Here is a 23,721-nt window from a genome sequence, read left to right on the forward strand (position 1 = left end):
AGTCGTAGCTAGGCTCATCTGAGGGTGAAATTATAAGAATGTGTTATTTTGCAAAGTGCTCTCTAGGGTTCCTAAATAAAATATGGCATTGAGGTCATTTCTTTTGAATTAATCCCTTCTTCTGAAATATAAGAACCTCTCCTGGTTTTAATGGAACTTTGGATTTCCTTACTTTCTGTTCCACTCCCAACCCCGAATAGATGCTGACACAGTAACATGGAAGAGGGAAAGAAGTTGGAAAGGACTACTACAAATAAACCTAATGCCTAACAATGTAAAATAAGAACAATAATAACAATAAAGGTAAAAGATGAAGTAACAAGTTTTTAGTTTCTTGTTTATTCCAAATGATCATCCAGATGTCTGTGACATGTGATGACAAACACCATAATGGAAGACCTTTGTCATCACATGCTTAAACTCATCATATATTTTTGCATATGCTGAACAGACAGTCAGACATGCTTTAACTGTGGGGTAGAAAACTGCATGAACACCATACGGCAGGGGTCTCAAACGCTGTCCTGCAACTTTTCCATGTGTCCCTGTTGCAACACACCTAGTAGGTCATTAGGAAGACTATAGAACTTGACTGCATGCTGAGTTGGCAATTCAGCCATTTGATTCATGTTACAGCAGCTCATGAGTGAATGAACATGGTGCAATAAAAGTATTTTTAGAAGTATATGTTTCCAAATACATACATTTACTTAAATTTACTTGAGTAGGGTTAGGGGTTGCCACCTCAGCATGCAGTCAAGTTCTATACTCTTGCTAATGACCTACTAATTGTATTCAGGTGTGTTGCACCAGGGACACATGGATAAGTTGCATGACACCAGCTCTCGAGGACTGGAGTTTGAGACCCCTGTCATACGAAATATGACAGGTGTGGTTGAACTGCATGAAGACTCTGAAGTGTCTCTTCTCTTCTGGCAGGACAGGAATGTGGCCTTGTCCTGTGAGCCACCTTAAGGGTGTACTTGGAGTAGAACTGGACTGTCACCGGCCTCAGGCTCTTCACCTTTTCAAAGACAAAGCAGTCATTTAGATAAAATATTAGATATTGTTTACCTGTAAATGCACAAAGTAAATTTAGAAATGTAATTCTTGTCAAGAGTGAACAAGCACTGATAGTGTAATCTACAGCTCTGGCCAAATGTTTAGAAACTGAGAAGTGTTGTTTGTTTATTTACAAAGTTTGCTGTTTCAGTGATAGTTGTATATCATATTATATCACTTCAAACAGATGTGATCCAGCAATGCTGCACTAATGAATTAGACTAACTATTCACTTTAGCTAACGTTATTAAGTTAGCTAAAGAGTTGGGATGCTGTGTGAGACATAAATAAAGCTAAAATACAAAGGTTTGGACACCGTTTTGCATGTTTCCCTACTGTAGGAGTCTCTGCAAGCATACAGGGCTCTGAGAGGGTACAAGATGACAACTTTGGAATTCTACTAGAAACAGTCGATCATATTTGTTTGTCAAAGCTGAATTCAGGGGAAACTACGCTAAATTAGTGTTTTTAGCTAACAGCTACGATAAGCATAAAAGTTACTGTACGGCTATCATTTGTTAACATGACGCTTGTTCTTATACATGTAATACATTTATTACCAACCTGAGAGTTTATCCGCTGGTCATTCGACATGACGAATGACTTCTGAAGTCTTAATTCAGCTCAAGACGCTGTAGATTCCCATCAGTAACACTTTCGGTCCACTAGTAAAACGTAGTTCTATTTAATCTGCGCTTGATTACTCTTGAACCGGAACCGGATGTAAGTCCCAAAAAACTGAATTTTGGAACTGAAATTGAATTGTAGAACTGAAACTGAATGTTGAGAAGTGAATCCGAAATTATTCGAGAACTAAATTTTTAATGGATAAAATACTGTTTCAAAGCAAATGAATTCATTTTCAAACTATAAAATTCAATTTCAGTTTAGTGATGATCATTTTCAAACCAATAAATTGAATTTCAAATTAGGCTAATTCATATTCAGTTTTTAAAAGCATTTATTCAAGTTACAATTCAGATTCAATCCGAGCAATTCAAATTCAGATTTAACTTATTCAAATTCAGTTTCTGATGGCACAGATTTCGGCCCATAGCGTTCACCTCACCTTCCCCTCTTTGATCTTGTTCCCGATGATCTGCCTCCTCTGCTGAATAATGTCAATCAGGACGTCACACTCCTCCAAGAGCTTGCCCTCCTGGCGGGACGCGTTCACCTGAGAAACCAATTCATGGCGAGTATTAGACAAACAAAGCGACTGATGAAAGGTGTGGATGGGGTATATAGAGGGATGTATGTTTAGTGATTCCACATCATGTCCACTGAGGGACAGGGTGTTATTTTCATCCATCAGCCAGCCCTCCTGTCTGGAAGCAAACACTTGACGAAGATAGGGCATATTCAGCTATTTTGCCTCCTGCTGGCTAGAGGGCTGAGTGATAAGGAAAGTAAGCGGGAAGCACTATGTCTGTTAGAAAGCACACATGACTCTCAGCAATATGCTGTGCAAGGGTAATGAAATGAGCTGTTATACACGGTACAGTGTATATATATTTGCCTTTTTATATGAGTGTGAGAATTCTGAATGTGAAAGAAATGTACAGTAGGTTTATGTTTTTGCTGTTTTATATATTAAACAAGTACATAAAAAGGTGAAGCGATGTACAAATAGATCTTGTGGAAAATCTGACTCACTGAGCAACTTCAATAACAGAAGTTGCTTTTCAAATTCAACAAAGGGCATTTGTGAACTGTCACGGACATGTAGATATCTATAGCAAAATGCCCAATTCACAGCAGAGATAAACATGTTCACAGGCTGATAAACTAAAGTATTTTTGGTCTTATTTTCCCCTTCATAAAAACTCTACTTCCTAACTCATAACTAGTTATCCATTATTAGAAGTGAGGCAGCTTTTAGAGGCAGGTTGGCTAGCTACAAACTGGATGGCTAACTCTTTGCTAATCATCGGTTCAGCTAATTCAAATCAAAGATCTAAATCTTCAAACTGTGTTTGAGATGTTGGTGCCTTTTGAATCATTTTTAATGCAATTATCTGACAAATAATATGCCATGCTCTTCCACTAATTTTACTAAACAGGCGTTCTATCTATTGTAGCTAACCTAGGTTAGTTAGCTTGCTAAAGAAGCTAACTAGTCAAGAATACTTATTATTCTTGACTAGTTAACTTGCTAAAGAAGCTAACTAGTCAAGATTACTTATTATTCATGACAAACAAAAATATGCAGTAACTTTATTTTTACAGATGCTGTCATGTAGCATTTAAGGGGAATGGAATATAAAGGTGATTACATCTAAACAGTCAAATTATTCTTTTACAGACATATATACCTACAATCATTGTAGGTATATATTATGGAATTCACAATATTGAATTCCAGTGTAGAGCCTAGTAATATCCTAAGTGAGCAGCAGTATTATAAAAGGAGCATAATCAGCCTAATTTCAGTCTATGGACTGAAACATCTGTGTGCCTCAAATCCCACTGATGGCAGTTAACTTTAATAAAAATGATTTAGTCTAGCTGGAAGGTGTCTGAAAAAGTGCAGCTGACCGCTTTCAAGGTGGTTCTGCCATGAGGGTCCATTCTGTGAGGCAATTGATTCACTTTGCAGTTGGAACCTGTATAGTCTGAGCAGGCTATAAAAGTTGTTCAAGTCCAATTATGAGAGTGCAGGTCCAAACATAATGTGTAATTTCTCATTGTGGTCATTTCCTAGCGGCCCTTTCAGCACCTTGTAAAGTGTTTTCTTGCTGCAGCAGAGCGATAGCACTGGGAGCAATGAAAGGGAAGTCTGCTGTGAGCGTTACTGAGCTGAAGAAAGACTGCACAGTTATTCATGCAAACATACACTCTTACAAGCACACATCAATGCTGACAGGTGTTTTAATAATGACATCATAGGGGCTCATTTGCTTTTCCTCCACAGAGCCAAACGAGGTTGGAGTAGACTTCCACAATATCCTCAGCGTCCCTTCCTAAACAGCATTTATGTGATTTTCTGGGATCATTTTGCCAACAGAAACAATTTTCCACCTGGATTACATCTCAGTGCTTATGTTAGACATGCCGAGCTGAATGCCTAAGCTCTGCTCTATAGCAATGCCTCTGCAACTGTCTTTTCAACACTGTTAATTGGTTTCATCAACATCACTGTGACAGCTCTGGTGAAGCCTGACATTTTTAACAGTTTACTGTATATGTTATCTCTGAGTGGCATTTTGTACACCACTTAGTATACTTATGCAGATATAAGGTATTTTGGGTTGAAGCCTTTCTTAATATAAACCAAAAGAGCACATGCTGAGGCTAATCTGTTCCTTGGAAGGCAGCTCTTTTCATCTCTAGCCGCATTTATTTAACTTCTGGCACTGATTAATGTTTTGATGTTTTAGGAATGGCTTCCAAAAACTGATTGAAACAGCCTAAAATGAAGTTGGAACAAAAGCCTCAGAATTTTCTGGCATTACTTTGTCTCTTTAGTTTACCAGAAAGCTCTAACTTGCTTTCTCGGACATTACGTGACTGTAGAAGGTGACATCTGAAGGTGTCACTGTGGATTTAAGGTGATATACCCCTCTATGCTTATCTCTCAATAAGATGGCACAGACACAAAAGTAATCTTAAGCTCTTTTCACAGATGCACTTTAGCCCTGAACTTTTTCGGGATTTACACAACAGACATTTGAGAATGCAAAGGTCTGACACATCCTGGATGCTAGCCAGTATGCCCTCTGTGCCCTCTCTGTTCAACTTAGTCTATGTGCTGTCTGAACATGCCCATGTGAGGATAGCACATCTAATGTTCCAATGTATTAACCAATAGCAGGTGGGTGTCACCTTTGCTGTCACCTATATGCTCTATGTCAGGGGTGGGGGAAATCCAGGCCTCAAGGGCCGGTGTCCTGCAGGTTTTAGATGTGTCCTTGATCCAACACAGCTGAGTTAAATTGCTAAATTACCTCCTCAACATGTCTTGAACTCTCCAGAGGCCTGGTAATGAACTAATCGTTTGATTGAGGTGTGTTGACCCAGGGTGAGATCTAAAACCTGCAGGACACCGGCCCTTGAAGCCTGGAGTTCCCCCACCCCTGCACTATGTAGACAGTACCATTGACTAAACCAGTAATTACACTTCTATAAGTGCAAATACATGTATTTATGAACTATCTATGGCTCATTCAGAATAATCAGACTGAAAGGCTAGTCTAAAGGTAAGGTAACCCATAACTGACAAGCATGGTTCTGCACTGGTAGTCCACATGGACTTTTGGCCTTAGTGTATAAGATGATTACTCACAATCGCTCTATCTGCACTACCCAAGATAGCCACCAACGTGTAACCATAAATCCCACATCAAAAAATAATCAAAGTTGAGCATGGTCTAAAGGACGAGGTTTCACAGCATCTGTATTGTCAATTGTTCCTCACATTCTTCAACTACCACTTTGTTTTTGTGTCACTTTCTTACAATAAATTAGTTATTGAGTTATGTGTAAGCTAACGTTAGCAGTGCTTGCATCAGCACTTGATGCTTTTACCTTTTAGCTTTTACGTTGCAAGCTTAAGGGATTGCTCTCATCTTAAAAAAACGATTGATTGTATGTGGCCTGTGTTGGTGTACCACACAACCACACTGGTTAACACAGCTGTCGACTGTCTTACTTTTTAACATCGACTGTTAATGACTTCCTGTGGTGTCTGGCACCATAACCAACTCTACCAATTCTAGTGCATTTCTAGCAGTGGTTACCAATCCCTCAGGAAGCAGTGCATAATTACAATATCTTATCAGCTAGTTTCCTGCTTCAAATCCACTTTCATAGTTCGACAAAGAAAGCTTATTTTCAAGTAAGGAAAAGAATACTTTCTGTACCCTTGAACATAGTTAACCTGTTAGTAAATGGATGTCATAATATAAACAGCAGTAACAAGGGAGTGGCGCAGACACACTGTCACGTACACAGCCACACAGACACCCACACACAATTTGTGACCAAAGTACATGATGTGCTGTGTAAAGATGTGAAGCATCTAATGACTGTGGGCAGAACCCTCTGGAGCATATGATCAGTATGACAGATTATAGCCTGAGAGGGACATTAAGTGATTCATTTAACCACAGAAACACACATGCATGCACACAAATGATTCAAGCCTGGAGGATATCCAAACTTTGTAAAATGTGCATCAAACAAACTTTCTGGGGGGGGGGTGAAGTTGGTCTTGAAGGGCCTATATTCCCTGACACGCATCAGAGGTAATGCTTTCCTTCTCTCTCTGGCTTTAAAACAAAACTGCAAAAGTGCTAATCCTTTTTCATTTTCTTGTGTTCTTTTTCTTTTTTTAATGGGATAATTTCCTTCCTTTCATTTAAATAAACAAACCAATTAACTGCCTAAAACGATCCCTCTTTGAGTATTTATTGCATTGAAACTCATTGTACCTTCACGAAATTATAACTGGGCCCCATTTTTGCAAAAGAAAAAAAACCAGCATAGAAGGGTCCAAATGTTGTTTGGCACTAGATTCTTTGAAAAAGAAAAAAATGTGTCACGATGCCAGCCGAAAAAGAATGCGTGCGTAATTTGGTGTGGGAGCGTTAAATGAAACTGTGGCCACAGCTGAACCACAGCAGATGGTGACTCAGAGGAACCGGGTGTGCAGTCATTTTTTCTTCTTTGTTTTTATTTTTTTATTTTATTTTTTCAAACATGACTCGTTAAGGAAGGTTGCCATTTGCTTGATCTTTCGCCAACATTAAGTGTCTGAGAGATTCTCAGCAGCCATCTTTAGTGAGGCTTTGGGAGAGGCTTAATGTGATGTGAAAAATTCAGAAAGCTCCATCAACAGCACGCCAACCAAAGCTGAGTAACCATCTCTTTTTTTATCTATTTATTTATTTATTTTTAACCCTCCTCTCGTGTTAGGGTCGGCACCGACCCATTTTAAATTTCAAATACATAAAAAAATCACATACATTTGTTTATTGTATCAAGGCTTTTTGACTTTGTCAGGAACCTCTATTTCTACAAAATAAAATAAAAAAAATTATTTTCACTAAATTATAAAATGCCCTAGTTGAAATTATGACCTTTGTGTTGTTAGGATCGGTTTCGACCCAGGTATAATATTATGAGTATAAAGCAATAATTAAAGCCAAAACTGAAATCATAAGTGCACTGTCAGCTAAAACACTTACAGCAAGCGCCTCTCCTAATCATATGAGCTTTAGGGGATTCTTATTTTGCATGTTTTTTGCAGTATACCTGCACAAAAACAAAACAAAATAAACACGGGCATGTGAGGTGAATTCACTATTTGAGTGGCCATTTGACTTCCAGAGTGCACATTTACAATTTGCAGCATACAAAAAATGAGAAGAAGATTCACAGTGAGCTAAGTTCTGGATCATATTTTTGGTGAAAATGAAGGAGAGGACACAGAGCAGCATAGCGATTCAGATGGGCAGGTTTCTAAGGAGGAAGACAATGTGGACTATCATCCAGAAGACACAGACACATCTGATCAGAGGTGGAGGTCGCTGGTGCTGAAGCTACTCCTGCTGAAAGATTCAAGTCCAAAAATGGTAAGATCTTTTGGAGCTCAGTACCTCATGATGTACATGGCAGGGCAGCTGCTGCAAATGTCATCAAAATGACCCCTGGAATCACAAGGTTTGCTCTGACCAAAGTCAGTGACATCAAGAGATGTTTTGAGATATTTATGCCATTGTCACTAGAAAGAATCATCATTACTATGATAAACCTTGAAGGAAAAAAAGTCCATGGCGACATGATGAGGAATACCTGGATGCTTTCATTGTTCTTGCTGGAGTGTACAGATGCTGCAATGAGGCCACTGATCGTCTATGGGATGCATCGACAGGCAGAAACATTTTCTGGGCAACGATGTCACTTCACACATTTGATATCATTTTGATTCAAGAGTCCTCAGATTTGACAACAGAGAGACCAGACCGAGGTCTGACAAGCTTGCTCCCATCAGGGATGTCTGGGAGAGATGGGTGCAGCTTCTTCCACTGATGTTCATCCCAGGGCCAGTGACAGTGGATGAATGTCTTGTCCACTTTTTGAGGAAAATGCCCCTTCCGGCAATATATACCCAGTAAGCAAGGGAAAAACGGCAGAAAAATCTGGGAAGCCTGTGATGCAAAAACCAACTATGCCTGGAATGTACAGATTTTCACAGTCAAAGCTGCGAGTGGCACCCCTGAGAAGAAACAATGAAAATGTGTGGTCCTCCATATGACCACTGGACTGCAAGATCACAATATCAGCTGTGATATTTTATTTTATTTTATTTTTTACCAGATATGACCTCGGACAAGAACTTCACAAAGGAAACTGAGGTGAAGCTGTATCATTGGGAAGTGATAAAAAGCCCACAATTACCCACGGCTATAACCAAAACAAAGGAGGAGAGGACTTTTTCTTTTTTTCAGTTTATATTAAAGGTCTACTGCTGAAAAAAAAAACTTTTTTTGTCTTTTCTTGATGTAAATGTCTATGGGTCGAAATTGACCCGTAACACCATCGATGTCATTTTAGTTATTAATCTTAAAATGAAAAAAATCAATAAAACAGATTTATTTAAGAGATGTGTCCTATACCCCTCAGTAATACTCAGGTAACACAGAAACCTTTTATTTATTAATATGATTCTCTTGAGGTTAATTTTACAATTTTTTTTTAATTGAAATCGAGGGGTATAGTGACAAAAAAAGACCCAGAGGCCCACGCCAAAAGTATTAAAACCAACATTTTCATGGATAAGGAAGCCTAACAAGGTAACCAAGAGATGAGAAACAAATTGGATGATAACTTATTGTTTTTAGTATATTTTATAGCTGATTTAATTCACGGGTCAAAACCGACCCGCTAACATAAGAGATGATAACAGAAAGCTAACACGAGAGGAAGGTTAAGCCCTGACATATTCATGCCAAGCATATCAGACAGCTCAGTTTCCTGAGTTCACGTAAGTTGTATTTGTATTTGATGTACTTTTTAGCCCATGATCGTTATTGGTTTTTTGCTTGGAACTTTTTCTAGTCCAGTTCGACCCTGTGCAGCTTGACCTGACGTGCTCTCAGTGTACACCTCAGAGGTTATATAGATTATGTTGCGAAACTCCACTGCATGTGTCATAATGCACTGGGGAGAAATAGGTCAAGTGGGTTTGTTTGCCCTTTTCATGTTCATCATTTATTCATCAGAAAAGGATCAAAGTTTTTCTTTCTCCTGTTTGAAATTCTTGCCTCGTCACAGTTTCCCCCTGAGCTTAAAGCTCAGAGGAAGCATATCTGTGTGATGGGAAACATGAAAACATGCTCGAAAAAAAAATGTATACAGCGCTTAAATGTTAATAAATCATAATCCTCTTTCCTTGCAGCATGCAAAGACCTTGCCACGCATGCAGGCTGTTCTCCGTTATTTCTAAACTAAGATGTCACTGCCTTTCAACCACTGCCTGTGGCATCACTTTATTTAAAGCTTCTTAGTGGGCTAGTGGAACATGAACAGGCAGGCTTAGCACAGAATTGCCTTCACTCGAGTTAAATGCATGCAGACATTCGCACAATTGGTTGTTATCCCAAAAATAAACGTGTTAGACTGAAACCTGATGATTTGCACTTGCCTGTTTCTGCACTCAAAGCTTTTGGGAAATTTCAACATTTCAATTTCGAAAACAGTTTTTTTAGTGCATGGAGGCTGAAAGATGTTGCAGATGTTACATATATTTGTATTTTTATATATTTATATGTAACCCTTAAAAGATGCTAAAGACGCTATGTTTGTTTGTGTACGTTTATTTTTGTCTGCATCCTATGTAAGATCAGATTTTCGAACGTTCTCTGTTATTATTAAGAATATTTATGTGAAATTAAACAGAGCTCTGCAGTTAATGTAGATGCTAGATACATTTTAGAAGCAGTTTCATTAAAAATATATACTTTAGGAGCGTAATATTCATAATGTATTAATCACTGAAACTTTGAATGTTGTAAAAAAAAAAAAAACTAATATGCTGGCCACACTCCCTGAGTCTACGATGACGCCTCCAAAATAACCTGACGAATAATGAAAAATCTGATTTTCTTGAGTAAACTTTGCTTTACTCGTATTTGTTTTTAATGTAAATAAATCTACACTGTCACTTGTCATGTTTTTCCCTTGTTTCTGGGCAGATAAAAACATATATTAGACCAGTAAATGTGAATGAATAAAAGCAGGTTTAAAAAACAAATCAATGTAAATAAAATTTTTTTTGCCAAAGTCTGCTATGTTTACATCTTCACTTTTTAAAATGATATCCATTAACAGTCTCACGAATACATAAAGAAAAAAAAGGTTTTTGCAGTGGCATTACAAAATACAAAACACAAATAAAACAGCACAACAGTTTGAGTGAGTAATCAAGGAAAAATGACAAATATAAAAAAACTAAAACAAAAAAATAAATATTATATTAGGTTTACAACATGATAGTCATATTCAGTCATTTACTGTATGTTTTGTTGTCAACTCTTGCTACATGCTAAGCTAAGGGTTAATAAACAATGTTGAGTAACTATACTGTACAGGTTACACAGGAGATGCTACAGTTAAGTCTTAAGTAGTAAAATATTATATTATCCATTCATTTAATAAATTCCAACATACAGCTAACCATAAAGGGCAACGTGGGACTCACCTCTACATGCTGACAAGTTTGAATCAGTTTTCCCATAAGAGACTCCAGCTCGTTGTTCCTCTTGATCAGATTACTCAGGTTGGAATCCAGAGCTTGCTGCAGAAAACAATAACACAAAAGAGACAACGGAGAAACTGAGAGACAAGTAAAAAAAAAAAAAAAAACAGTCTCTGACGTGAATGTAAAGAAATCAAAGTGGAGAAAGAGCTGTCAATACAAGGAAGATAAAAATGCAAAAAGAACCGCTTTCCCTTTTAGTTTTCTCATGGAAGCCAGAGGGGATGTAAGAATATCAGAACAACGGCAACAACAGAAAAAGTTCTAAAGCAAGTGGAAAAGAGCTGCGTCTGGAAAACACAAGAAATTTTAAAAAAAAACAGTTTGATTCCTCAGTTCAAGTCCACAAAATAACAGCAAAGAGAAGCAACGATTTTCTATCATCTCTCCTTCTGCGCAAGCGTCCCCAGGAGCTCCGGCGTTATCAACTGTCTTTTTAAACAGGTGCGTTTGGTGACCATGTACCTCTGAGCGCGGGTGATACCCCTCGTCTCTGTACTGCCTCCTCATACTGCCCCGTCCGAGTCCGAGCCTCTGACAGAGAAGCCTACTCTACGAGAGGATGTGACTGGGACAGCCACTCCACTGAGCACCGAGCCATGCGCAAACCCGGCCAAGCGGCAAATTAGGCATCAAAAGCTTTCCCTATGAGAGCATGCAGCAGCGCTCCCGGCTAACGAACCGGCAAACAGGTGACAGCACGTCAGTGCTGTCCCTTAATGCTCCTCCCTGCTCCCCCCCCCATCCATTCCCCTTCCCCCCCTTTTTTTCCTCCTCTCTCTGTTGCTTTTCATCTGCCTGGGCACAAGCTGTCTCTACTTCTAAGACCGTCATATTATTGCCAAACCAAGCGTGCTTAAGCTGCTCTGATGCCACATCTCCTCTTGCCCATTCAAAACTGTTTTCCAGATGAATTTCACCCCAGACTTGGTGAACTCTGAGATTTCCATGTCTCCAAAAACAAAAAAGGTGTGCAAGTTCGCTGGAGCAGCAAGGCCGTGACAGGCAGCACACTTGTCCTAACGCACAAGAAGTGAATCTTTTGCTTTCTTTACAGCTGCTACTTACTCGCCTTCACAAGTGAAGCTGCTGTGAAACAACATTTGTATTTGCTCGACCTTTAACCCCCCCCCCCCATTTTTTTTATAGCTGCAGTGTAAACAAAGGCAGTTCTGATGCTACAATAAGGATTAAAAAGGCACTACCAAGAGGGAATATTGTATAAACAACCACGGTAAATAGTGATAGAGATTTGCGTGTGCAAGCATGTGTACACTACTGTACTCGGCTTAAATGGATGGCCTTAATACGGCGATGACACACAAAAACCAAACAAGGCATAAAGGACTCTTTGAACAAAAATATGGCGCTGTCATCATTATCCCTCTAAAAAAATGAGCTCTGAAAGGATGGAGATGAGGACAAGAGAAACAACAATAAGTCAGCAGCTCCCTCAGATGCAGTTGAAATGTGTTTCCACACCCCAGTGTAATGTAGGAAAGGTAAAGTTCATGAAGTACACAAACACGCACAAAAGGGAAAAGGAGCAACGAAAATTATGTTAAGTTTTCCGTGCCTCTGTTTATGGCTACGTTCCTGTTCATGTTAACATAACCTTTGAGTGTTTGTTTGCTGTTTTATTTGGACTCCACATCGACAGCATCCATTTTGCCAAGTGGCGTTTATCTCTGGGGATTGCTAGCCCTGTCAGGTCACCTGTCAGTCATCCTGCCGGTTTATCCTACCATCTCTCTTTCTCTTTGTCTGCCTGTCCTCTTTTTCTGCTGCCGGTCCAAGCAAGATTTTTACCCTGCATCCCTCCAAAAAAACAGAAAAGTCTCTGTGTGAAATTAATCTGCTCTGAATCACCTTGGCTAAGCCTTTTTGATTTGTTGAGTTTTATTATACATAGCGAGCCGCAGGATTTAGATTATCTTAACATGGATGCAAAATGATTAAATAAAAAATGATGGATACTTTCACATTTGACACTGCAGATGTGAAATATACAGTTTATAAAAATGTGGAACACTTACATGTACTAAAAAAATTTTATTGCTTGAATGCTACAGTGATCTTAGACTACCTTTTTCCTTCTCCGTCCTCCTTTACTAAGTGGTTTTTGTCCTGACACAAAGACAAAGACTGACACAAAAATTTAAAACTTAGTTATTAATTCAGAGTGTGTGACTATAGTTTTATTATTATCATGATATTTTACTTGTTTTTATTTTATCACAGATTTATGTTGCATTATAGCATTTCTTTATTTAAAAATGTGCCAGTATTTTGAAGTTTGGAGGTAAAACTTAATAGTAAAACTGAATATTTGTCCTTACGTTGGGTGAGTGCTGAGTGTTTGTATATGTTTGCATGAGGGTGGGAATGCATGTTTGTGTCATGTGCCTGTTTGTCTGTGTCTATATGTCAGGTCGGGTCTTAGACTCCACCTCTCTGGGAACTCCCAGGCCCTCCAAGGCCTATCTCCCCTCACCACACTCCCTGCCGGTGACTGATGCCCTCAGGGGTCGGCGCATTGGTGGTTCTTGGTGTCCGGGGCTGGGCGCTCAGGTATGTACCAGCTCACTCCCGGTGGCTACTTGGCGGGGCTTGGCGCCTGTTGCTCGGTCAGGCCTCCTCCGGGGTGCGGGGGGCCCTCGGGTCTCCGGCCTCTGGGCCTGCGGCTCGGTTCACTCTGGCACAGCTGGCTGCTGGCAGAGCCGGTGGGCACGCCGGTGCAGCCCCCTCTAGCTTCTACTCAGTGGCTACTGGGTGACGTCTCGTCTGGGGATCCTCAGCCCTTCCCATGAGGGTGGCACGGATGCCCCTCCGGTGGTCCTCCTTGGGCTCTCGCACTCTGAGGCCTCTGGATGTCTGGGGCCTGGATCTCCTCCATGCCTGCTTCATGCCCTGGGGGACGGGGCTATGGCTCACTACATCCTCTTGCAGACCATTACATGTGGAAACCATTTGAAAACAAGCGCGCTGATCCACACAGGTATGCACATGCGTGTTCACTGCTCGTAGACTTAAATTACACCTTTCTTGGCTGCTACAGTAGGGCAAAAAAGTATTTAGTCAGCCACCGATTGTGCAAGTTCCCCCACTTAAAATGATGACAGAGGTCAGTAATTTGCACCAGAGGTACACGTCAACTGTGAGAGACAGAATGTGAAAAAAAAAATCCATGAATTCACATGGTAGGATTTGTAAAGAATTTATTTGTAAATTAGGGTGGAAAATAAGTATTTGGTCACCTCAAACAAGGAAAATCTCTGGCTCTCACAGACCTGTAACGTCTTCTGTAAGAAGCTTTTCTGTCCCCCACTCGTTACCTGTATGAATGGCACCTGTTTGAACTCATCATCTGTATAAAAGACACCTGTCCACAGCCTCAAACAGTCACACTCCAAACGCCGCCATGGCCAAGACCAAAGAGCTTTCGAAGGACACCAGGAAAAGTATTGTAGACCTGCACCAGACTGGGAAGAGTGAATCTACAATAGGCAAGCAGCTTGGTGTGAAAAAATCAACTGTGGGAGCGATCATCAGAAAATGGAAGACATACAAGACCACTGATAATCTCCCTCGATCTGGGGCTCCACGCAAGATCTCATCCCGTGGGGTCAAAATGATCATGAGAACGGTGAGCAAAGATCCCAGAACCACACGGGGGGACCTGGTGAATGACCTGCAGAGAGCTGGGACCAAAGTAACAAAGGTCACCATCAGTAACACACTACAACGGCAGGGAATCAAATCCCGCAGTGCCAGACATGTTCCGCTGCTGAAGCCAGTGCATGTCCAGGCCCGTCTGAAGTTTGCCAGAGAGCACATGGATGATACAGCAGAGGATTGGGAGAATGTCATGTGGTCAGATGAAACCAAAGTAGAACTTTTTGGTATAAACTCAACTCGTCGTGTTTGGAGGAAGAAGGATACTGAGTTGCATCCCAAGAACACCATACCTACTGTGAAGCATGGGGGTGGAAACATCATGCTATAGGGCTGTTTTTCTGCCAAGGGGACAGGACGACTGATCCGTGTTAAGGACAGAATGAATGGGGCCATGTATCGTGAGATTTTGAGCCAAAACCTCCTTCCATCAGTGAGAACTTTGAAGATGAAACGAGGCTGGGTCTTCCAACATGACAATGATCCAAAACACACCGCCCGGGCAACAAAGGAGTGGCTCCGTAAGAAGCATTTGAAAGTCCTGGAGTGGCCTAGCCAGTCTCCAGACCTCAACCCCATAGAAAATCTGTGGCGGGAGTTGAAAGTCCGTGTTGCTCGGCGACAGCCCCAAAACATCACTGCTCTCGAGACGATCTGCATGGAGGAATGGGCCAAAATACCAGCTACTGTGTGTGCAAACCTGGTAAAGACCTATAGTAAACGTTTGACCTCTGTTATTGCCAACAAAGGTTATGTTACAAAGTATTGAGTTGTATTTTTGTTATTGACCAAATACTTATTTTCCACCCTGATTTACGAATAAATTCTTTACAAATCCTACCATGTGGATTCATGGATTTTTTTTTCACATTCTGTCTCTCACAGTTGAAGTGTACCTCTGGTGCAAATTACTGACCTCTGTCATCATTTTAGGTGGGGGAACTTGCACAATCGGTGGCTGACTAAATACTTTTTTGCCCCACTGTACTTCAAAGCACATTGTGCGCTGTCTGTCCTGCGTGCTGCACAACAACATTGAATATTTAGTATTTACTGCTGTTTACACTTAGCTAGATTAATGCGATGGTGTTGTGTTTAGTATGTTGCTTTGTGTTTTTTTTGCTTGTTTTCTCTTCTTTCTCTCTCAACAGGTGATCCAGGAGATTTTTTTTTCTCCCCCCCTTTCTCACTGTCCCTCTCCCCTTCCGTTTTTCTTTTCCTTCCTCTTTCTCTCTCCCTTTCCTATCCCTCACTCATGTCTGTCCCATCTGTAACATCTGAAAATAAAATATAATAAATAATAAAAACAAAGGTCGATCAAATGGACCAATACGGCAATGCCACGATGATCCATTTGGCAAAATAAATCCATTGGGTATCCTTGTTGGTCTTCAGACAACAATTCTGATGGCTAAAGAACCAAATGGGACAGGCAAAAAAAAACCCAAAAAAAACTGAATATTTGAAACAGCTGACCGGGTTAATTTATTTGCAGAAAGGACGCACTAAGAAAGATACAGTTCTTTACAAAGCCATCAGACAAAAGAGTAATTTTTGTTTTTCGTCCCACTGAAACACAAGTTGCCGGTAAAAACTGAGCTAACCGAGTGAGGCAGTACCAAAAAATGTGTTGCATATAAAAAATGTCATGTCAAAGTGTTTTTTCTCACTTCCTTGTTTGATATGGCTGTTTAATGGGAGGTAAAATTATAAAAATGCTACAAAATGCTACAAATACTTGTTGTACACCAATAATGATTTCTTTTAGCTGGTTGTTCATTGCCATCTGCTGCAGAGAACACACTGACTGTGGATCAGACACTGATACTACTCCACTGTAACACCAATGAGCCATGCCCAACAGAGTGAAAACAGATTACCCAGTAAAACTGTAGTTGATTTCCAGTACTTTGTGACATCTCCCATGTTTCTTTCATAGAAAATATCAAGAAATGGATTGTGCATCACCATGCAGCCTAAAAATATCAAGGTATGGACTTCTCAGTCCACTTGGTTTCCACACTTTCAGAAAGCTTGTTAGTTTACTCCCACAACCCACCTAGGATTTATGTAAACATCCAGAGGTCAGCGATAGAGGAGCAGTCTTAACCTGTTCTGTAGAGGCGGTTTGATTCAGGCTTTTGTGTAGAGACTTGAGACTTGGCTCAAACTGAGTAAGTAGGCGAAGTGAATGAAGAGCAGTTCCATCAGAAGACGCATAATTCAAGCCTGTTCTCATTCCCAGGGCCTCAATTAAAGCTGTTTTGGCAAAATCACCGGATTGGGGCTTTTGGAATGAAGGTATATTTGGCCCCTGTGCCCGGATGCACAGGCTCACGGTGTTAGTAAGCTGGGTTTAAGTCATTATTTTTCAAATGTTGTGAAAAAGAATATTTTTTTTTTGCCAAACTATGGTCTTTTCTTTAGTACCCACACCTAAGCAAGAAATTTCCAGTGCCTAAAACTAAACAAGTACTTTTCAGTACCTGAATCTAACCAAGTAGTTGTCAGTCCCTAAACCCAACTAAGTAAATTTCAGTACCCAAACCCAACCAAGAAACATTCAGTACCTAAACCTATCAAGGCGTTTTCAGTATCTAAACCTAACTGTAACTTTCTTATGCCCAAATCTAACCAAGTAGTTTTAAATGGATAAACTGAACTAAGTACTTTTCAGTACCTAAGAGTAACGAAAAAACTTTTAGTGCCTAAATGTAGCCAAGAAGTTTCAAGTGCTTCAGCCTAACAGCCATGAGAGTTCAAAACAGTTTTTGTGAGGTTTTTATATTTCAAAGAAAAGCTTATTCACTCAATGGCATCTGTTTTTAATTAGTAAGAAGGTGTTCTGCTGCAGCATGCTCAGAACTTCTCTTAGGTTCTTCTTAAATCGCCCTAAAAGAATCCACTCTTTGAAACCGAAGCAAATTTTTCATCTCTTTCATCACCTAACATCTTTGTGATGGCTTCAAAAAAGGTTACATGTCTCTATATAACAAGCATCACACTTGTTATCAGTGTATGCACTGTTCATGTGTTCAAAAATGGCTGTAGATGCATGCTGTGAATGAAACAAATCAACCTGGAGCAGTGCTGATAAGCTAAGAATGTATGCGAGCGGATCACACATGCTCGCTCACTCACAGATAGGAAATGGTAAGCAAATGAAGTCAAAACTTCAGAGGACCTACGTCTTTTCTAAGATTTACTGTGACATTGAGCAGGATTGTGCTCTGAGGATTCATCTCCATTCTCTTCCTGGTTCATGAGTTAGAGAGATCAGAGAAACCTCAGTCATGCAGATGAGGAGAGAGACTGTGAGGAAAAGATGAGGAAGAACAAAGGCAGACAGTTAAACAGCAAGACAGACATTAAAGAGGAAGCAGGAAGAGGAAACGGGAACTTTAAAAGAGCCCATGCTTGTTTACTGCTCTGCTTTATAGTCTGTCTACCTGTCCCTACACACATCTATAATGTATTTATCTCATATCATCAATGAAGTAGGCGTTGTGTATTGGTTGGTTTCCACTAGTGAGCTAAGTTATAAATTGGGAACAAATTGTTTGTCTTTTTTTATCAATCTGAGAGAAGCACAGATGACTGCTACAGGAAAAGGGCACTGATTATGAAGCAAAGCACAGCAGAGCAAAAAGAAAACACAGCATGAAAGGAGCATTGTTGTAGAAGAAATTGAAAAAGTGTGTGTGAGAGAGAGAGAGAGAGAGAGAAACAAAAAAGCCCAGAGCGAGGAGAACATTGAGTACAGGAAGTAAAAGTTGTCTGCGAGTGCTACACAATGCACTGTAAATTTTCACAGAGTGGCTTTTATTTATTACAGTTAAAGAGAGAATCTCATATCTGTATATGAGCGCATGGGATACCAAGCATCTTATAACATCCTTGGTTTGAAATGCAGACTCTAGTTTAGGATTTATCTTTTTATCTTCTAAGTAGCTACATCAATACTCCATCTAACAGCAGCAGGCAGATCTTTCGAGGGCAAAATGACTCAAAAGCACTAAACAACAGGAAATGCTAGTAACCAGTTCCGAAGACAAAGAGCCCAATGCACAAACACAGCAGTCTATTTATGCTAACCACAAATAAGCAAAGTATAATAATAATGTCACTATTTCAACTTTACAAGGGCAACAATACAAATGCTAACATCGTGCTTTCACCTCAAACATACCAGACTTTGATATGACCAGAACCAGAGCAGCAAATATCCAAAATGTCGAGGTCCAGGCTCTGGGGAGATCAAGACTGAAAGAGTGGCTTTTCTATCCAGGTACACTTTTACTGCATTGGTGGAGTGTTTGGGATCATTGTCATGCTGGAAAATGAAGCCGTTGCCAATCAGATTCTTCCAGATGGTACTGGATGATGGATCAAAATCTGATGGTACGTTTCTGTTTCATATTTCCATGAATTTGGATCCACATAGTCCGCAACATCACTGGCTGAAATGTATCCCCAAACCATGACAGAGCCTCAACCATGCTTTACAGATGGCTGTAGACACTGTCGTACCTGACCTGACTTGAGTCAAGAAACAAATTTGGATTAATCACTTCATTTTTAGTCTACTTCCTTACAAAATTTGGTATATCTACAGCCTTTTCTCTTTGTTTCCCTTCTTCGTAGACACTTTTCCACCTAGACAATTTTTGACGAACAATAGAACATAAACTGAAGGGCCAGATGCATCTCTCAGGTCCCAAGTCAGGTCTTTGTTGGATTTTTAGTTGATTTCTTAAGAACATGACATTAAAATACTGTTCATCTGGAACAGATTCTTTCTTTACCTCTACATGTTCAATTTCCTTGTTTTTTTAAGGACACACTGCACACAGATATGCCATGTTTGCAGGTAATAGTTTTTTCAGAATCACCTTGCTAGGACAGAAACACTATTTTATGTTTGTCAAACTATGTTGTGACTGTGCTGTGTGTATGTGACTGAATGAATGTTTAGAAAGTAGGACATTGTTGAAATTCTTTTTTGGTAATGCTCCTTACACTTTTTGTCAGGATGTTGTTGATGTTTTTTTGTGGTTTTTTTTGTGGGGGTTTTTTTTTGGGGGGGGGGGGGTTTGGGGGGGGGGGGTGTAGCTGAGAAAGATGATTTACCAACTAACTGACTCTTGCTTACTTGCAAACATGATCCTTCCTCAAGAAGTCCAAGAAGATCAGCTGTTGAAGATTTAAGTGACTCTATACCATAATATTGTAGGTGATAAATATGACTGGCATATTAAAGAATAGCCAGTTGCCCCCTAAAAAACATTGCCAATGGGTTTACTTTTCATCTTGCTGCATCAGTAAAGTGATGCAGAGTGTCCTCTACACTCTGGCATCACTGCTGTGTGGTCAGAGGGAAGAAGCAGTGTTCACTCTCTCTGTTTGAAAGTTTCAAGCTTGTTGAGCTTTTGATCACACCCAGCGGCAGCACCAGTGGAGGGTGTGATGTCAAATTGTACTGACACACTGTATGCTTTTGGCTGTCAGCATATGTATTTTTAATTTAGCTTTTTATTGCTGTTTTATGATCCACTTTAAAGATTGTTTGCCAAAGTCAAGGTTGCATTTAAAAAAAGGAAGAAAAAAGGTCAGGACGATAGGATGGACTGTCAAAGCATGTAAGGGAATAAGTATTTTTTTAATGATATAAAAGATGAATGAGGTGGCTGGAAGACATGGAGCTAAATGTCATGCTTATCACCAAGGTTATGGTTCAGAAGCTTTTGTGTCTGCTCATGTTTTAATGTGTTTGTACTTGACAGCCCCACGTATTTTTTAACACTAAAGGGCAGCTGACTAACCAAAGTGGATTACAACAAAACAGAACCAACCTGTGATTTGAAATTACACACACAAAGAGCAGCTGCCATCTTTTATCCTCAAGGTTCTTTCTCCTCAGACCCAGAGCCAAGGACTTTAAAAGCTATTCCCAGCTGCCTCCTCTGTGACGGGGGTAATTTTATCTCCGAAAAAGGATGGGTGTTCCCACAATAACCTCCATGGCTCTTATCAGACACACAGCACCACCACTGCCACTGGAAAAAAAGGAAACTATTCCAATCATCTGATATTCTCCCCCGCACCCCCTGTGGAGTGGGGATATCTCAAACTCCAGCAGATCAGGGCAAAAAGTGATATGAATGAAATGTTCCAGAAAATATGACCAAAACAGTTCCAAGTTGTCAGACTTTATAATGAAAGAAAAAAAAGTGAAAAATCATATCTAAAGAAAATTGGGTGACCTGTAACAGATTGAGCATTTTGGCTTTAAGCTATTGGAACTACCTGACAAAGTGAGGCTACGTGCTGGACCTCCTCGTCTAAGAAGTCTCCCCAAAGTTTTCTGTCTTTATAAATTAAATATCAAATGCGTTTTTCACCATTAATATTGCATTGCACTTTACTTGGTAATTCTGTTAGACCTCAATTTACTTCCTACCCTGTTTCTGTTTACCACGCAACCTGCCTTTTTAAAGCACAACACATTCACTGTATACTGTACAATGCTCATAAAATCTGAGGACAGTCTGTGTCTAAATGTACTTGTGTTGCATAATCATAGCTCAGCATTGCTTTTATTTATTTATGACTATATGCTGTCTGGTTTTAATGCATTGTTTCACAAAATGCTGCCATGCACAGATTAGAGAAAAAGTAATAGCTTACAGAAATGAATTAAAGTTAAGTGACGTGACATGTGTGGTGCCTTGAATCAGAACTTATCCTGAGGCAGAGATATATTTTAAGCCTCACTCTTACTGAAGACAGCAAAACAAGCCAGTGGTCTGAAAAATAAAGTGTGGCTTTTAATGTGATTAGCAATAATCCGTCTTTAACTTGAAGGATAATGTATAATATTCAGCTCAATGGGCTTTTTTTTTTTATCCTGGACTTAAAGTCGTGTTTATGAATGATCAGAAATGCTGTTGTGTTAATGTTCTTTTCTACTTTTTTGAAGAAAAAACCCTGGAATTTTCACCTCAGTAACAAACAGTCAATTTATCAGTTTGTAAAGTGATTGCAAATTTGATGTTCTCACCATCTAGGCACGCAAAAATGCAATTTCTTCACAACAGCTCAAAAGAGATGACTGAAATTAGTTCTTTCATTTTTTTAATTGCATACCCTTCACCATTTCATTGAGACAAAGTGCAAAGACAGTTCATTTCAACTTGCTACCAAAACAAAACAAAACACAAAAAAGCTAATATCATGAAGCTGCATTATACTGGCACACCCCATTAAATATAAAAGAGTGAGTAGATGTAGCCAAAAGTACATGGCATCAGCTCAGTGGTGGCTTATAACATTATGTATAGCTAATAATAGTAGCTTGCTAACACAGAGCAAATGTTAGCTATATGACAGCTAACACAAAACATGGTAAAATAATCAATTCAAATCAATTTTATTTCTACAGCTCCAAATCATAAAAACAGTCACCTCAAGGCGCTTTATATTGTAAGGCAGACCCTACAATAATACATACAGAGAAAAGCCCAACAGTCATATGACCCCGTATGAGCAAGCACTTTGGTGATTTTTAAAATAAACTTTCAAAGTTATGTTGCAAAGCACATGGTTAACTTGAAATACAATATGTAACTCAAAATTTCATGTCATCTTCTCTGAAATGTGATTTACAATGTTGAAAATGTAAGATACCACCAAATTACCTGAAATTATGACTTATAGATAGCAAAAATGTTTTGTTTTGTTTTTGCTTGGATAGAAATGTCCTTCCTACTGGCCTCCCAATTCATTTAAAAAGCTGCCACTAGAATACTGCCTACACACCAAGAAGAGAGAACACATTAAACCAATTTGTTCTGGCTTCTTGTGTAATACAGCACTGAACTTCAGGACCTGGATTGCAGAATAAAAAAACAAAAAGCAGACACATCTCTCAGACCTGCAAGGACTGGTTCAAACCAAATCCAACAAACTGACTTTAAACCAGTGCACAGTTGTGATTCAGCTGCATTTGGGGCCTAGAGCTGCCCCAACTCGAGCTATGTTTAAAGCCAAGCTAATGACTTTTTTCTACTGCTTTTACTTAATATGGACCTTGTACTTATTTAATAAATTCAGATTTAATCTTACCTGCTCATTCATTCAACTGGTTCATATTTTATTATGTTATTTTCTTTGTCTTTTACTTTTTTCCCCGTCTTTGGCTTTTAAAGTGTTCTGTTTTAAATTTGCATTTTAATATTCTTATGAAGTTTTCCTTTCTTTTAAATATTTCAGTAGATTATGGAGAGCCCGTTGAAATGCCTGTGTGTATAAACTGTGTGTGTCCGTGTGTGTGTAGACGTTAGTGCCTTCGTGTGTATGTTTCCTTTTGTGTAAGTGTGCGAGAAAAATCGAGCGAGCGCGCTCACAAGTTAATGAAGCAGTCACATATGCTTTGTTTTCCCATCTGTTGTCAGTGTCCTCACAAGGTACTCTGAGTGATGTCAAACAGCAGGAGGACTATATATTTCAACAAGAACTTCATTTAACCAACGAGCCCTGTCAGAAGTAAATGTCAAGACGTTTGGGGGGGAAATGACTGAATAACAAAGTTGGAACATGTGACAGAAATCCCTCATTTGGTTTTAGACGTGTATCCTCTCACATAACTGTTAAGAAACGCTTGAAACTTGGGAATGCACATGAGCTGCAGTAGTATTGCTCACGCGGATTCAAAGTATGACATGGTTTGCTTGGTCTAAACAATTTGTCTTGCACACTTTCTTGGCTTACACAGGCAGTATTTAAAAACCTCTGCGCAAGTAGGAGACACGAGTGCCATCCAGTTGTTTTGTTTTGGGGGGGGGGGTTGTGTTTTTGTTTTGTGGTATAGGCGATAATTAGTTTGTATAATAACTGCAGGGTGTGCTGACCTGTGCTATTTCTCTCTGGTTGAATGGCGGGAGAGCGGGGAGAAAGAAAATCATGATAATTAGATGATGCACTAACCTGTAGCCTTCCTGCTAATTTTTCTTCTCTGCCTAAATTTGCTGAAACAGGCAACATGAGGCGGTAGAGGCACCCACATTAAATCTAATGACAAAGAACATCAAGCCCATCACTGGAGGCAAAGCTGGTTCTAAAACAAAACAATGATAAACAGAAAGGCAGGAGGGAATGTTTGTAGGCATTTTTATTGGGTGCACACATATGTAATCATAATCACTGATTTTAGTTAGGTTCAATTT

The 23,721-nt window shown here is 39.6% G+C and overlaps 1 protein-coding gene across 2 annotated transcripts in view; it reads right to left on the bottom strand.

The window, feature by feature from the left end:
- Positions 1 to 23,721, bottom strand: part of LOC146681667 (E3 ubiquitin-protein ligase Midline-1-like) — an 89,438-nt gene that overhangs the window by 15,868 nt on the left and 49,849 nt on the right. For both annotated transcript variants that reach the window (XM_085448248.1, XM_085448247.1), the window contains exons 3-4: positions 10,766 to 10,861; positions 2,132 to 2,239 (exon numbers count right to left, since the gene is read on the bottom strand). In XM_085448248.1, the coding sequence (XP_085304374.1) occupies positions 2,132 to 2,239; positions 10,766 to 10,861 (204 nt within the window). The remainder of the gene's footprint in view (positions 1 to 2,131; positions 2,240 to 10,765; positions 10,862 to 23,721) is intronic.

Source organism: Copadichromis virginalis, linkage group LG23, assembly GCF_057382275.1.
Source record: "Copadichromis virginalis isolate Kocher_CV1m ecotype Utaka linkage group LG23, C_Virginalis_male_GT1.1, whole genome shotgun sequence".
Lineage (NCBI taxonomy): Eukaryota > Metazoa > Chordata > Actinopteri > Cichliformes > Cichlidae > Copadichromis > Copadichromis virginalis.